Raw genomic sequence first — 16,594 nt, 5'->3', positions numbered from 1 at the left:
CATAGCTCTCTTATTTATTTATTTATTTGTGAATGCAGCAGCTGCCAAACCCCTAACTGTTAACATGACCATGGCTTTTAATCAAACTCTAGTGCAGCACTTTGTCTTCAGCCTCTTTGGTGCAAACTGGACTTACAGGGGAATCAACGCACAAAGAAAAAAAAAAACACCACATATAAGCTATCCCCCCCGCAAAAAAATAAAAATCGTGCTCCCCAAACATCTACTAGTGGACCCCCCCAATTTCTCCACATTTCCCAGCTCCAGCTCTGGCTGTAATCGCCTCAGCTCAGCCCCTCTGCTGCTCCACACGCTGCATCAGCTGATCCGTCACGTGGTCTGGTGTCGTGGGTCACCCCTTTGCAAAATGGAGTTGTCTGAGTCCGTGCAGAGGGGGCTGCAGTCTCTCGCCGACCCGTCCGCCTTCGACCGGAGCAGCTTCCAGGCGCTGGTGGAGGTGTCTGCCCGGAGCCTGCTCTCCTCTCACGGCGATCCGGGAATCCTCGGTGAGCCGCTGCCTCTCCGCGCCGCCGCCGCTTTTGTCTCCGCCGCTGCTTCCGGTTTCTCTCCGTGTGGAGGAGCTGCCTCGATGTTTTCATGTTTTTCCCCCCACTGCTGCACGCTGCGTTTCTCTTAACCGGTTCCCCCGTGTTTATGTTACGATCTTTAACGAAGCGGAGTGTTTGGGCAGACAGCCGCCCGTCAGCTGGGCTAAAGCGATCTTAGCCTCGATCCTCTGCTGCCTGCTTTACATTCAGCAGCAGTCACACAATCACACGGCCACTCGGGATGCCTTTTGTCATTTAAACCGGCATCAAGTCTCCTCAGCATATTAGAAAGACTCTGTTAGACTATTCCAATCACCTTTAGTCACAACTGATGATGGATACACATCTGATTGTTCGCTTTAATCGCTCTGAGCAGGTCTTTGAACGCAGCACTGCTCCTGTTGCTATGTATGTTTTCGGATTTAAGCAGTAATTTAAATTTTGCAAAAAGATGCTAAATCACAGCGGATTTGACCTCCTAGTGCAACAGTTACAGCTTCTGCTCTGTGGTGGCAGCTTGTGTTCACAGACCATGTGCTGTAAAACTTCTCCTGTCCTCTGTTTAATGGCAGAATTACTTAGAAAGTGAAATGTTCACTATCCAAACAAACAAAGGACCCCTGGCTGATGCAGCTGAAGGGTCCATTCACATGCAAATCATCATTGATTCCCATTCTGCACGTCAATCTGCAGAGCACGAGTATGGATCTCAGACACAGGCTAACATCATTTCTACCAGGCAAACGCGTCTGTTGTGTCCGCAGAGACTTGGCGGCATCCTCACACCGTGTTCCTCTGGTTACAGATCAGCCCGAGCTGAAGCAGATCGACAAGATCCTGCTCAAACAGACTCACACTGCGGCCACCACCTTCATACTGGAGGCGGTCAAACAAAACGCAGACAAGTCAACGATCAGGTAGGCGGCATGAGGCCGAGGAGGGACGGTTTCCTGTTTGCTGCACATGCTGGTGGTGGATCTCTAAAGATAGGTCATTAGTTGTCAGTGCATGAAAAGTGTGACATATCACACAGCGTGGCAGGAAAAGTGTTGCACTAACCATTTTCCATGTAAGGGCGCGATAATGTGACCTGCTGTTTGCATCTGCAAACAGTCCATGAACGCATCCGACTGCAGACTGCAGCAATAAATTATATGTGAAATATTAAACTGCATGTGAGAGTATAAAACAGTTCTGTGCATTTAAAATATTAGGATAGTGTTGTTATCGCTGTGCAGTGTCCCAGATGTGTAACTATGGGATGTCCTGCAGTGTCCCCACACATAAACACTAGTTACTGTTAGTTTTGTGGGATTAATTTAAAGTGAATGTACTCTCAGTAGTGAGTATACTGTCTGCAAATGGATGCAAATGCATTAAAATCATGGGAACCGTAGTAACTTGCATGCTGGTTTGAATGCATCAGTGGTGGCATATTATTAAAATTCAAATGGCCCATTTGCATTGCCTTAACATTCTGCCTTTTTGTTACTGTCCCCAAGTGTTTATAATTAGAGGAGAGAAGGCATTGCTTTAATCTTCGCCACAGCTGGGTGTTCAGGAAATGGAAGATAAAGTACTGAATGTGTGCATGTGTTTTATCATCCAACAAACAAGCACTAAAATTCAGTTAAAGAATCCTTTAGACTTCTGTTGAAGTTTTTCTTTCTGTTTTCTTTTTCACTTCTCTAAAAGAAACTCTGCTTTTGAGGTTTCTCCACATTCTAAAACTGCATTTGAAATGTGATTACAAATCTTTACTTGGACCATGTGGATGTCAACTTTCACCCTACATGGGGCAAAAGTAGCACTGACATTTGTTCCACTGTAAATAAGATAAGATAAGATCAACTTCTCTCTTTTTTTGGGAAGGGTAAAATACCAGTGTAACCGTGTCCTAAAATAAATACTGGCTATTTTAAAAAGACAAACTAAATGCAGTTTTAGTGAAACAGCTGCTAATGAAAGTGTGGTTTTGTTCCTGCAGCTCCTGCCTTGAAGAGCTCACAGTCAGTGCAGACAGAGTAGAAATATTCTACAGCACATACCAGGTGAGAACGCTGCATTTATTAAATCTGCCATTTTTTCCACGTAGTCTTGTTTGCCCTCAACTCACTGCTGCACGTTTTATTTCAACAGAAACATAAAAAAGAACTGGAGCATCTGTTAGCGAGGTAAGCCTGAGCTGTCAGTGATGAGGAGCTTCATGGAGGTGGTGATGATGATGATATTTTGTGTTTTACTCAGACTGATCATGTGTCCAGGATGAAACTGTATTTTTTTAAGCTGCAAGTTCAACACTGCAGAATTATAACTGAACGATTTTGCTCATTGATAGTCCATTGAATTTTTTCCCCCCAACAAATTTGTGCAGTTTTTGCACTTTTCTTTCGACTCCACATCTCAAAACGCTCTTAAACACCCGAGTTGAGCTGCTTTTGGCTTCTGCCTTAAAGAAGTGGATCGAGGGGAAGCTGCTTCCTCAGCCCAGAGAGGAACAGAGAGGGTCTTTTGCGTGTCAGGACGAAAAGGTCAAGGAGTGTGATTAATTGCAATGTAAATGCTGCTTTATGACGCGCCACAAACAAACGCTCTTTGTCAAAGAGCCTCGGTGTCCGCAAACGGATTCAAACCCGTCGCAAACAAATTGTCAAATCGTATTAAAAGTCTTTTAACCACACGCACAAATGTTACAACACACAAAACTTTGGGGTATGTGGTTAAACGGCCTATTTATCCAGAGCTGAGAAGCTCTAGATAATCGGTTAGAAATGCTCACATGAGGTAAAACATCTTTCTCAGGACTCATGTCTGCCTTTTGTCCGTGACTTTGATCCTGATCGCCTGCAGCCACAAGCTCCCTGCGTATTTTCTGTAGAATCACACACACACACACAGATGCATCACTGTCCTCTCTGCCATCCTCCTCCAGCATAGGAAGGAGTCCACCTCAGATCACCGACGTGTCCTGGCGTCTGCAGCACCACATAAAGGTGCGTGAGGCATATTTTTTGGGGCACATTTTGTCTGTTGCGTCAAAGTAAAACCCCCTTTTCCCCCGACAGAACGCACACGTCGATAAGGTCAACGAGCCTTTCTACTCTATTTCGCTGAGCACCGAGGTAAGACTCAAACACCTTTTATGTGCCTCCACCTCCCTGCACGTGCATGCATCTGCGTGTGAAACAATGATCCTGTTTGTTCCTTTTTGTTAGAATGAAGGATCCTCGGAAGACATCGACTTCACCTGCACGGTGGAGCAGCTACAGGTAGAAGAAGGATTTTTTTTTTCACCCTTTATTCTGCTTTTTAATGTCAACTTGCTCTTCATCGGTCATTTTTTATTCCAGAGTCTTGCAGTTACACCATAACAAGTTATTACATGCCATGCCCTGCCACTATTAAAGAAAAAAAAAAAGAAGTAGTGAAGTCGATTCATTGAGCTGATTGCTGAAGGGTACTTTTCCACTTCAAACAAGGGAACTTCCAAAGAAGATCTGTGTCAATTTGTAGCATTGTATCTGCGAGCTTTCGTGGAATTTCTGCACATGAAAGAGGAATTTCATTGCTGCTGCCAGCCCTTTAAATATGAGACAAATGGAACCTACGGAAGCCGATAGAGTGGTTTGGTGATGCTGCGTTAGGGTGACCTAATGTAATAGGCTATTTTATGTGCGCTTTATGTATAATCGTTGAAGCTTTTAGAAAATGATAAAGTTCCATTGGGACCTCGGCTGAGTGATGTTTTCTGACCTGTGGATCAGATTCACGCCGCAAAAAAATCAAATTCACTTCAATTCAATATGGACACAGTGTAATGTAATCAAAAAATCTCAGTGCATGCTAATTCACTTTAATTCTTATTTATAATTAATGACGTAAATATTATTTTTCAAGGTATTTTATTTTAGATGATCTCTGCCGGGCATGTTTCTGTGTTTTTATCCCCATTAAAATGATCAATGGCTGCTTGTTTTCAGGATTTGGTGGGAAAGCTCAAAGACGCTGCCAAGAGTGTGGAGAAAGCCAGTCAGATGTGATGCCGGTGTCCAGTTTCCTCACCTTTTTTTTTTTTTTAGCCACAAAGCACTGAACTTTCCAGCAGCACTGCTCATCTCCTGATCGCTCCTTTTTGTACCTGACACTGACATGACTTGTGTTCACATGAGACGATTATCATTCCAACTGTGTTTCAATAAAATAAAGTGTAATAAAATCCAAAAATTGTTCTTTGTATAATTTCCCAGCTTGATGTGCACACACTGATCCGGATACTTGTCTTTGGAAGAAATCTAGATTATTATATTTTGGATAAATGCAGTTGATGTCATTGCCATCTTTGTAGGGTTTGTGTGAGAGCACATTTTGTTAGAATATGGAGCCATAGAAGGAGCTGGTGGGCATGTGTTTTGTCAACACTTACCAGCCTGAATAGGATTTTTGCCATAGTTGCGTGACAGCAGTGTATTTTGTTTCCTGCAGCATTTGTTGCAACAAGAGGCTGAGCCCAGCTTTTTTTGTGGAGCTCTCTGGCTGATGGCAGCTATTTCTAAAAGCCTACAAACAGACATCTAGCCTGTGACTTCGTACACTTAACTGCCCTGTGAGAATTTCGGTCCCCTGTTTGGGCTTCGTGCATCTCAGCTGAAAGTTCAAAGCTGCTCAGCTGAAGCACCACAGCGGCTCAGATTCCATAAACATCCGAGATGCCTGCATTTTCTGCGGCGCTGGCTGGAGGATAAAGACTCCAATTCATCAAGTGGAAGTTGCGGCGCTTTTTTTTTTTCCTGTGCAGATGTCAGGACAGCCTGTGACAAAGGTTTGACACCAGAGCCATTTGTCACATGGACATATTTTAACCAAGTGCGTGGGTCTTTTTAAAGCAACGCTGCACGGGGATGAATGCGGTATAGCTGCCTGGTGGCTGCGTGTTCTCGTAAGTGGATTGAGGCATTTTGACGGTCAAAGAGACGTGAACGTGTGTGAGTGCGTGTGCTGCAGTTATTTTTAACATCACAGAGACCAGGGGACACCACCAGCAGCCTGCTTTCTGGACGCCTCCAATCACTGTGCCATTTGAGCCAAAGTAGGATACATATTAGTGCACGGACTGCGCCTTTTTGTCGTGAAAAGTGTAACAAACTGAGTGAATGTGTATTATAGGTTATTTTAAATCATGCGTCATACATTAGAAAGACCACAATACACCGACAGTAATTTTTTCTGCGCCCTTAAGCAGCTGCCTGCTGTCATTTCAGCTCAACTAAAGCACAAACTGCACACTTGTTTACGAGATTTGGTGCTAAAAAGGCGAATCAAGTGTGCATGTGTGTGTTTTGCGTGTTATTTTACATCATGCGTAGTAGATTAGGTGAAACAGCATACACCGACAGTAATTCCTAGGCACCCTTAACCAAGAGGATCACGTGACCAAAGCGGGGCGGTCGAACTACAAGCCATTTTGGGGACGGTGTCAGTTTCCACGGAGCACACACACACTGCTGCATTTTACTGGGGGTGAAGCGGATATTTTGGAGGCAAAGTTATCGGTGCCGAAGTGGGAGCTTTCCCGAGCCCACGCCGGAGGACTGGGCTGTCGTGAAGCCGCGGATCGGATACGTAAAAGGCGCGCGAGCGGCGAGGAAAAAGAGGAGTTTTATTCGCACATCTGAAATGCGCTCCGGTCCGCCGTGCGCTCTCCGCCACTGACAGCGTCTGCAGCCTGCTTCAAGATGGCGGCTCGGCTCCTATTCATTTTCTGCTGATCGCCTCCCAACTTTCATTGTCTATTCGCCTCAAGACCCACCGATTCCCAGCCGAGCCTCCAGGTATGTCTCATTCGATATCGTCTCTAACTAACGGGGGCAGAAGGCGAGGTTTGGGGTCGGCGCTTTTGTGTTTTTCTACGCACCGATCCAGCGGTGGATGTGGAGCTTTCAACGGTGGCTGCAGCGATCACCGACGTGGAGCTCCGTGTGTGTCTGCGCACCACTTTTTTTGCAAAAGATGTTCCCCGCTCGGGCACAAACGCGAATTAAGATTCGCGCACAAGCGCTGTTGCATGTTGTGGCGTTGAGTAACGTGTCTGTATAAGTTGATCGCGGTCGGGCTTCGCCTTGTGTCGTTTGGATTTATGTAAAGTGGGAGATCTCGGGCGAACCAGGCTGGGTTGGCTGAGATGTTAACAGCAGCAAGTGCTCCAAACGGTCCTTGTGTGCCCATATTTCCACACAGCGGGTTGATTTTATAGAGTTGGGATGTTTGGGCTGTTGTGAATTGGGTGCTGTGTCGCTTTTGGGTGTATATGACCAAATGTTGGATTTATTAACTTAACTTGGATTGCTCCCATAAACGTGACAAGGAGGGAAACCATTTCAATTGTGCATAAATGTTTCATAACGGCTGCTTGGTAAACACTGGATCCTCTTTGATCAGACAAAGTGTCTGTTTATCTATCTGTGCATGATTATCTTAATTAAGAAGGATGGTTGGGTTTTGGGGAAATTTAAAAAAAAAGAAAGAAAAAAGTGGGCGACACGTCGGCCAGGCTACAAAAGGCTGGTTGTGTCTCGCAAGCAGCCAAAGCATCGACTCTGCCACCTTTATTTCATGTGTGCCACAACCAGCGGTGACTGTTTGCTTGTTGACATTTTATCTCATTATGGATTTTTATATTTCCACCTTGACACGGATGGAGGCTGGCCGCGGTGTGGCTGTGAATGGGGCGATCCAGGACGGACAGACACAAGCAGGGCTTCTGCCTCTTGAGGGGAGGGGGCAAAAAATTATCATTTTACTCATGAATGCAGTTGGGGAGTCTGCGTGTGCTTAATGGGTTAAATTGAATGTATTGTCCCCCCCCCCACCACCACCACCACCACCCCAGCCCTTGGGTTTGCAGGATGACAGCCTCGCAGGTCTGTGGACACATGTGATGAAGCAGCCAGTGAGCTCAGGGACACCTTTTAACACGCAAAATGAAACTTCATGTTGTTTGAACTGACTTGAATAAGTTTCAGTCCTGTGGTCACTAAGGGATCTCCAGTTATTTCTCCCACTGTCCTGTGCGGTGATTATGAAGCTCTTGGTTTTCCCCATCGCCGATTTTTAACAGGGTTATTTCCAGCTGCTGTTGATTTACGTGTAGAGGGGACCTTTACTAGAGGAACCGCTCTCGTTTGGGAATAAATGAGATTGGCACGACTTTGGGTCACTGGGAGAACCAGGGGAAATCTCTTCATTTGTTTCTGCTCTATTGAGAGAATTAAGGATTGGATAGCTGCTCTGAATTAATTGATGATGTGTTATCCACCAAGGCTGGATAATTAAACCTGGCTGTCCACAGAAAAAAAGAATATCTGTGATGTGCAGGCTGCATCTTCCGCCTTCATATCTGGACCCATAATGGGAGCAGACTTGATTTTCTGTGTTTGTTGGTTGATGCTGCAGCCACATTCGTTCCCACTATGGAAGAACTTTATTTACTTTAGGATTTCCAGAGTGATTGACTCTTATAAAGTGAGCACGCAGCTCCCTCAGGACAGAGGGAGAGCAGTTGTCCAAACACCAGTCGATCGATTAATGGCGCAACAGGCTCCCTGCTTATATGTAGCCCAGACATGATCCATCATTATCCATGTGTGAGGCATCCTCGGAGCGGGGTGGCTGTCCAAGCTCGCTTCAGGGACGGCCAGGAGAGGTCTGCTGGAGCCCTGAGACCGGCCGGGACTCGGGCACGGCGCCGGCTGTGGCTCCATAGAGTAACAGTGAGGGTTCAGAGCTGGACGGGCTGGCTGTCATCCAGTGTCTGAAGAGGGTCACCTCCTCATGTGCAGTCCTGAGGCGGCATTCACACTTTGAATGGCTGGTGTTTTTATTTCTGCGCCCAGATTGTCAGCAGCTCCCCTGTTAATTTAATACGCGCCCACTGACATGATTGTTTTCCAGCTTTCTTGGATACACGGCTCATAAATATCGGATCAAATGGATAAAAGGTGGGACTTTGCCACTGTTTTGAGCTGGTGTGGTTTGTCAGAAGCGGCTTCGCAAAGTTAAATGCCCGCTGGCACAAAGTCCAGGCGGTGGGAGAGGTTTAATAAAAACTGGCTGCGTGTTACTTTGGTCGATAATGGCGCACAATAAATAAGTGCGATCCAGTGTGCGCTTCAACTTCGGCGCAGTAGCTGCTGTCTGGCCATGTTGGTGCTGCACATCGCGCACACGCCATGAAAAACACGGCGCAAAGCGAAGCGGAATAAATCAGAGATTATTCTCCGAGTCGGACTCACGATCTCCTCCCCAGTGGTCCGGAGAGATTTGGGAAGCTCGTGTAAACGCTTCGGATCCAGGTTTTATTTGCCCCCTTTCGAAGGAAACCCCGCAGCCCGCTGAACCGATACGGTTTTTTTTTTCCTCCACAAAATGGCAGCCGTGCTGTCGGCAGCCTGGCAGTCCAGCGGCTGTGTGAGAGCGCGGAGGGACGGGGAGCCTCCGGTCCCTCCTTGTTCCCGCTCTGCTCACCGGCAGCTCGTCGTGCTCTTGTTTTGGTTAGACATCCTGTCTTGTTCTGGCAGCTGGCGGCCAGCCATGTGGGCTAAAAGCAAAAGGAGTTGCCATAGAAACGCTCAGGTTTCCTCGTAGCCTGTGTGGCACACCTGACGCGGTGAATGGGTGTCTCCTATCATCCCCCTTTCACCCACACTCACCCCAGGGCGCAGCACACCCCGTGCTGAGCATCATTTTCCACCACAAATTCTCCATTTGGGAATAAATGTGTGGTCACAAAGTGGAGCGGCCACAAACTAAATCTGACCATATTTATTGGGAGGTGCATTCTGGGACGCAGATGCCCAGTTTACACCAGTCTGTGGTGTTTCATTGGTCCAATTCGTTTTCCACTCTACAGACTGAACATGTCTGTCACTTCCCAGTCCAGTTAGGCGCACTTTAAGTGCCGCATTACGCATTTCACACCAGGTGATTTAAACCTGTCCGATTTAGCAGAATATTTCCGAACCAACATTTATTAAAAACCCAAAGATTCCTGTGCCACGGTGGCTCGGGTTAAAGCTGGTATCGGACATGTGATGCTGCCATGTGTTGGAGAGGAGCGCGGAGCCCCATCGATCTGTCAGTGGAAGCGATTGATTTGTGATTATCCACTGCGGCTCGGTCAGCTGACTCCGTGGCGCTGCCGCCTGTCAGTCAGCCGCAGAGCTCTTTCTCCTGTGCTTATTGTCGGATTAGCATAAAAGATGGTGTTGCTTTAACGCAGGCAAACAAACAGCAGCCTTTTCCAGATGGTGTGCCCTGCGCTGGAGAAGAAACCCGCAGCCCTCTGATGGCTGACATGCGTGCGTTGTTTTGACTTCTTCTTCTTTTCTTTTTTTTTTTTGTGTCACGCAGGATTGTTGTTCCTTCCTCTCAACATGCATCGGACGACCAGGATAAAGATCACCGAGCTCAACCCTCACCTCATGTGCGTCCTGTGCGGAGGATATTTTATAGACGCAACGACCATCATCGAATGTCTTCACTCATGTGAGCAAACTCCTCTTTTCCACGTTAACACGGAGCCGTGCGCGCTAATGGAGACACACACACACACACACACACACATACAGATTTAACACTGTTCAGCCTTGCACTGTAAAGAGGCTCCACAGCAACTCCTCAGACCAGATTCAGGATATCCTTTCAGATGACATCTAATATCACTGCTTTTTTTCTTTTCATTTTTTCTATTGGTTGCAGTTTGCAAGATGTGCATTGTGCGCTACCTGGAAACCAGCAAATACTGTCCCATCTGTGATGTACAAGTGCATAAAACCAAGCCTCTGCTCAACATTAGGTGAGAATGATGGTTACTGAATTTTCTGCCTCATTCTGCAGCTTTTGCTTTCTGTTTTTGTCTTTTCTCTTGTGAGGATATAATTTTAGGCAAATTAATCTTTCCTCAAGACATAGTCTCAGAATAAACAGTGCCTCTCGTGGGTTGGATTGGTGCAACTAGGCATAATATCATGTTCTTTCTAACACATAAAGGTTTTGTTTCTTATGTATTTGTGGTGTTAAGCGGCTACAGCAATAGTTTGAACATCCTTTGCTTTCTGTTTCTTGCTTTTTATGGTTTTCCCCTTGTTTCCCCACTGGATCAAACAGTAATTGGTTTAAAATATTCAGACACAATGAACACTTGCATAGTATGTGTCTTAAATACCATTGATGAAGGTCTAATGAATAATTGTGTGTTGCAAACAGGTTGTATATTAGCCATAATGCAAGAAATGAGTATTTAGGAGTGATTATTGTCAAACATAGAAAATATACTTCATGTGTCTACTTCTCTGTGAGCTTAATCGAATAGGAGCGCTCCAGCCGTCCATGTTGGTTGGTTTTCTACTGTAAATGTTAAGAATTCCAGTCGGCTGTCTGAGTGACTTGACTGAAGTTTCTCTTCCTCTCTGAAGGTCTGACAAAACTCTACAGGACATCGTGTACAAGCTGGTCCCCGGCCTCTTTAAAAGTAAGAGAGTCTCTGTGTCTAACTTGTGTGTACTTTCACTTTGACTCTGCATTTGCAGACGTTCTCAAGCTTTTTCTTTTGACTGGCAGTTTCATCCGCAGTCGTCAGGCAGCACCACACCGACTGTGTTACTGACGGTGCAAGTTAAAAGCAAAGAAATGAGAATATACCCCCTCAGATTTTCAGTTTTTCAGCACGTTTGTTCGGAATCTGTGCAAAGTGAACAGAGGTGCTGTGGTTGCTGAGCCGAGATCATATCTGCTGTTTCATCATCGCATCTGGTTGTAAATGCTGCTTTTTGTCTGTTATGCTGTTGATCAAACCTCTGAAAATAGGTCAGCAAAACTGCACTTGTTTCATTGCCAAGTCTCATGAATTACACTGTCTGTACCAAAATAATCCGTAACATACTGTTATCACATACAGGGAAACGAAGGCGATGATTATTTTAGGAACTAGACTTGAATATCAGTGAGAGTTGAAAGTGAACAGACCCGTAAATGCTTCTCTTCCTGAATGTCCTCAGATGAAATGAAGAGGAGGAGAGACTTTTACGCAGAGCACCCCGTAGACGGTGAGCTGGAAAGCCTATCCATGTGAATTTGTCTTTGAATGTCCCCTGAAAGGCTTAATTTGCATAATCATAGGCTTCATCACATGTTCCAAATAATATTTAACTCTGACTTGATTTTCTGGTTCTCATCTGTGTGTGTGTGTTTTTTCCTTGTAGCTTCTAATGGATCAAATGAGGATCGTGGAGAGGTGGCAGACGAGGACAAGAGAATTATCACAGACGACGAGATCATCAGCCTCTCTATCGAGTTCTTCGATCAGAGCAGGTGGGTTTTGTTACTCTGATATATTCCTGCCATTATTGCTCCTGACACAGAAGCTAATATTTGATTCAGTTGCAGCATCAAGAAGTGTTGTGAGTGTAATAATTGTCATGATGCGTTTAAGAAGACATCTAAGCGTGTGTGTGTGTCAGGTGGCGTCGTGTGTTCCATCTCATTTTGTTTGGATGTGAGAGATTTATTGTCTCAGATTAGACTCTGCGTCATAATTGGTGGCTGTGAATAACTCTGCTGTCCTTTTCCTGCTTTATGAACATTCAAGGATAAAATCAATGATATCTAATTGCTCACTTAAGTTTCCTCATGGGTTTTACTTAGGCTCCTTTTTTTTTTTTTTTTAAAGAAGCATCTGATAAATATTTTATATTCTGCCCCCCCACTGTTTCAGCCTTTCCGTGAAATTATGTGATGAGATTTACTTTAAATTATTTAATTTCATTTTCTGCATATTTTTCTGCAATCGATCGTGTGTCAGGCAGCTTCTCGCTTTCCTTGCTATACAGTGTAAATATTTTAAGGGCTGTTCACATGATTAATGAGCCTGCAAACTGAAGGTGTTCAATAGATTGTCAAGAAAAAGAACCTACAATATCTGCCAGGGGGAAAAGGAGTGAAGCGATGATGTGTGTTTGTCATTCAAGTGGCTGATTCTGGAGATCAGTGGATGTCTACAGATCTCTATTTTTTATTTTTTAATAGCTTTTTTTTTTTTTTTTTTTACTGCATTGAGATAGTGTGTTGGCACGTCAAAAACACAGAAATCACAGAGCTGCAAAATAATTTGTATTTTCTTTTTTTTTTTCATTCTTTAGACTGGGAGTTGGAGTTGGAGTGGAGGACAAGACGTCTAAAGATCAGGTATCACAAGTTGCTTGTGGCTACATTTTTCTTATTAACCTACTTTGCACCAAAATAAGAATATCTGTCTTTTCTTTGAATATTTATTTTATTTAAGGAAACGACTACTGAAAATATAAGAGCTTGTGAAATCTGCTAAGGCATCATAACCAAACACTGTTTTCTGTTGAGAAAAGGCTGCATTGTTTTTGTAAAGCAAATTCTAGTCCTGCTTTTAAGGTGGACCAGAGGTGTGTTGATGCAGAGTGACTATCATTCAATTATTAGATAAACTATTATAAATATTTTGTTGTTGGAAAACTTCTGCAGGTGGCGAACAAGAGGTACCTGCAGTGTCCGGCAGCCATGACAGTCATGCACCTGAGGAAGTTTCTGCGCAGTAAAATGGACATCCCAAGTACCTACCAGGTGGATATTTCACTTTTCACAAAGCTTTTGACCTTTTGAATAGAAATATCTTGGTCCAAGAGAATTGTGATTCCACGATTCTCATTAAAATGCAGATACATTTACTGTTTTTATTGTCTTCAAACTTCAAAACTGAACTTTTCTCTCTCTCTCTCTCTCTCTCTCTCTAGGTTGAAGTGATGTATGAAGACGAACCTCTGAAAGATTACTACACGTTAATGGATATAGCATATATCTACACTTGGAGAAGAGTAAGATCTTTTTGGACAACACACTTTATTTCAGTTTATTCACATTAATGCCGTGTAACTGACGCTCATAAATCCTACATTTATTTAGCCTGATTATGTATGCCTGATAACTAAAAAAAAAAAAAAATCATCACACATCTACATGTCAGATAATTGTCTGTCTCATCAGCTACAGGATAAATGGAAACACCTCCCAATTTATATATATTTATATTAGATATGTTTTAATACAATGTGTAATTGCAGCAAAATAATCGAATGTTGATCTTGAAATTATTTTGCTATTTAATAAATGTAATAAAGATTTTATTTGCACCAGACAGCAAAGTTTCCCGCTGAACAGGAAGAAAATGAAATATGGGTTTCCACAGTTTAGTTGGACCTGGTGCATTTAAAGATATATTTTTTCTTTTAGTTTAAACACAAAATACAGACCTGTGGGGGGGTGTGGGTGGGGGAGGGTGCAGCTTAGACACATTTTACAAACACACCCACATTTTTCTTTTGGCTTGCAGGCCCATAAGGGGGGAAATGTATTTGATGCTTGTTCAGAAAATGTGGAGATGATTCCTCTGACCTTCAGAATATATTTTGGACGTCTGAAAACATTTGCTTACATGTTGTTTTAATTTGCAATAATGATGCCGGTGTTGGTGCAAGGAAACAAATAGATTTTGGAGTTGATTTTACTGCATTCAGGCTTTTAACACAGATCATGTAAGTGAAAGTTGTTCTATTTCTATGCACTTGGTTTGGATTCAGATCTCATCATATTTTCTAATGTTGTTCCTCGTCCTTTCTCCACAGAACGGCCCTTTGCCGCTGAAATACAGAGTCAGACCCAACTGTAAGAAGATGAAGGTGAGCCACGCGCAGCAGGAGGGCCAGAACAGCGCGAGCAGATCCGGTCCCGAGAGCGACTCTGCCAGCGATAAAGCCGGAAGTCCCGCCGGGGCTCCGTCCACGTCCTCGTCGCTGCCGAGCCCCGGTACGCCTGCGCAGTCGCCGCACCCGCAGCTTCCGCACGTCCCCAGTAACGTGAACGGGACCCCGGCCGCCGCCCCTCCGAACCCCAGTCGCTCCTTCACGCAGTTCAGCAGCGGGGGCGGCGGCACTAAGCCCCGGAAGGTCTCTGTGAACGGATCGTCCACTTCCTCCGGATGACGCGCGGCCGACCAGGACCGACCAGGACCGACCCGGACCAGCCAACGCCAGACACCCGCTCAGCTAATACTGTTTTCATGCCAACGTAGTTCCATTGTGTAGACAATGTTATCTCTCTTTCTCTCTCCATTTGTTGTTCTGAATATTCTGGCATCATATGTAAGTTTAAACGTAGTGGAATCAGAGACATTTCAAAATAAAAGGAAGGAGGAAGTTCGGGTGGCGTGGGAATTTTTTTTAACATGACAGCAGATTTTGATGTTGGGAGAAGGAAAAAAAAAAAGGAAGAAGGTTGGAAAGGAGAAGGACGAGCATTTATCCCTTTTTAAAGCTACATCTTTATTTTACAGAAGAGACTGAAGATAGACTTTTATATTTTCTTGGACGTGTTCATCATGATGATTTCATGTGTGTTGGGATCTTTTTTTGAAACTGTCAGTTTTAAACATGCATGCTCATGATAACACACCACTTTTTTTTTTTTTTTTTCTTTTTCTTTTATGAAAGAGGATTCTGCGTGTTTGCCCCACGTGTCTCATTTTGACGGGTGTTTTGGAAGTGTTTCATCAATTTCGTTCTGACTAAAGGAAAAATAAAGTTTGTGTAGCGCTGCCGGCTTCACGGGAAAATTTGCCTCTGGAGGAAAAAAAAAACCAACTTTAAAAATTGCCTTTTACTGGAAAATAAAACAGTTTCTTGTAGCTGCAGTGGAATCGGATTGCTTATGCTCCACGTCTTTAACACGTTATAAGCAGTTTTAGAGAATCCACGTGTAAATAGAAACGAAATGCATATTTAATCAGCGATGATGTTATTCTCTTATCCCCCTTTGTCCGGAGGGAATGACTTGGGCTCCTGTTCAGCTCCATTTCATGCTCAATGACAGATGTTTTGATGTCTCCCGTGTTTTCCGTATTTGTATCGCTCGATTGTATGGACAACTTATTGTATTGTTACTGTTGCACAGTATAAAACATCTAAATAAAACATTTTACACTTACAGGAGAAGCCTGTGTTTTGTCTGTGATGGGGGATCCTGCTGCTGCTGCATGAACAGACCCAGATGAAGGGAGAAATGGGGCTGGCAGCCGGTGCAGGGCGTCAGATGTGGGTAACTCAGTTAAGGAGGCCAGGAGGAGATCAGGCCCGTGATCAGATCATCTCTCTGAATACATCCAATTAACATAAGAGCCATGCAGATTTTTTATTCTTTCGTGTTGGTGATTTATCACCGGAATAATTACATTTTACTGCTCTGAAATGCAGCATTTTAATGGCAAAGAGCTTCTCTAGTGGACAACAACTGATTATTGGTTAATGGTAAAAAAATAAAACATGGCATTATTATATAGAGCTAATATAAAAGTATTATTTTCCATATTTAGATTTCAGTGTAATTCTTATTCTCATGTAACGCTGGCATTTTATCCGTCACATTTTTATTATTATCTATAATTAAAATTTTATATCATCCAGCCAATATTTTTTATTTTTTGAATTGCTTTTAATTTTAATTTTTTCTCCAAAATTGAATCAAGGATTTAAAAAGGTATAAACCGAGTCGAGCTCTGATCAACCAGCGACAATCGAGCTTTCCACTAAAAGCTGATTTAACCTGTAAATGAGGCGGACAGCAGGGCTGAAGGAGCCGTCAGACTGCGGTGAAATCATGAAACACAAGCTGTCATTTTATTTTAAGCAGAGATTCACTGAACAGCCTCAGCACGTGGAAACTTAGTGAGGAAAGAAACTGGTGGGAAAAAAATAGCTCCGTCGGGTTAAATAAACAGGTTTAACAGTGATAATGAGGCTCATGTCGTTTAATGTGCTAATAATAAAAAAAGCTCAAATAAATAAATGACCTCAGACGGAGCCGCCGTCATTTACATGAACTGTGGAACAAATAAACAAACAAAAAAACAACCAAACAAAGAAATAACAAACAAAAGAAAAAAAATACAAAAGGAAAAAACACAAAAAACCTGA

The 16,594-nt window shown here is 43.8% G+C and overlaps 1 protein-coding gene across 2 annotated transcripts; it reads left to right on the top strand.

Moving 5' to 3' along the window:
- The first annotated feature begins 340 nt into the window (after window positions 1-340).
- bmi1a (bmi1 polycomb ring finger oncogene 1a) lies at window positions 341-15,590 on the top strand. Of its 2 annotated transcripts, XM_070852967.1 has the most exons (15): window positions 341-506; window positions 1,354-1,465; window positions 2,536-2,599; window positions 2,688-2,722; window positions 8,099-8,129; window positions 8,979-9,003; window positions 9,954-10,088; window positions 10,302-10,398; window positions 11,018-11,073; window positions 11,600-11,647; window positions 11,804-11,912; window positions 12,740-12,785; window positions 13,095-13,193; window positions 13,364-13,444; window positions 14,252-15,590. In XM_070852967.1, the coding sequence occupies exons 1-15, from the start codon at window positions 368-370 to the stop codon at window positions 14,606-14,608; spliced, it is 1,434 nt and encodes a 477-aa protein (XP_070709068.1). In that variant the 5' UTR covers window positions 341-367; the 3' UTR covers window positions 14,609-15,590. The 2 variants fall into 2 exon arrangements, with proteins under 2 accessions (XP_070709068.1, XP_070709067.1); XM_070852966.1 differs by lacking the exons at window positions 341-506; window positions 1,354-1,465; window positions 2,536-2,599; ... (1 more) ...; window positions 8,099-8,129; window positions 8,979-9,003 and adding an exon at window positions 6,035-6,376.
- The last annotated feature ends 1,004 nt before the right edge of the window (window positions 15,591-16,594 follow it).

The sequence above is a fragment of the Pempheris klunzingeri genome, chromosome 21, assembly GCF_042242105.1.
Source record: "Pempheris klunzingeri isolate RE-2024b chromosome 21, fPemKlu1.hap1, whole genome shotgun sequence".
Classification (NCBI taxonomy): domain Eukaryota; kingdom Metazoa; phylum Chordata; class Actinopteri; order Acropomatiformes; family Pempheridae; genus Pempheris; species Pempheris klunzingeri.
Note: the sequence above shows the minus strand (reverse complement) of the source record. Positions and strands in the feature narration are given on the sequence as shown.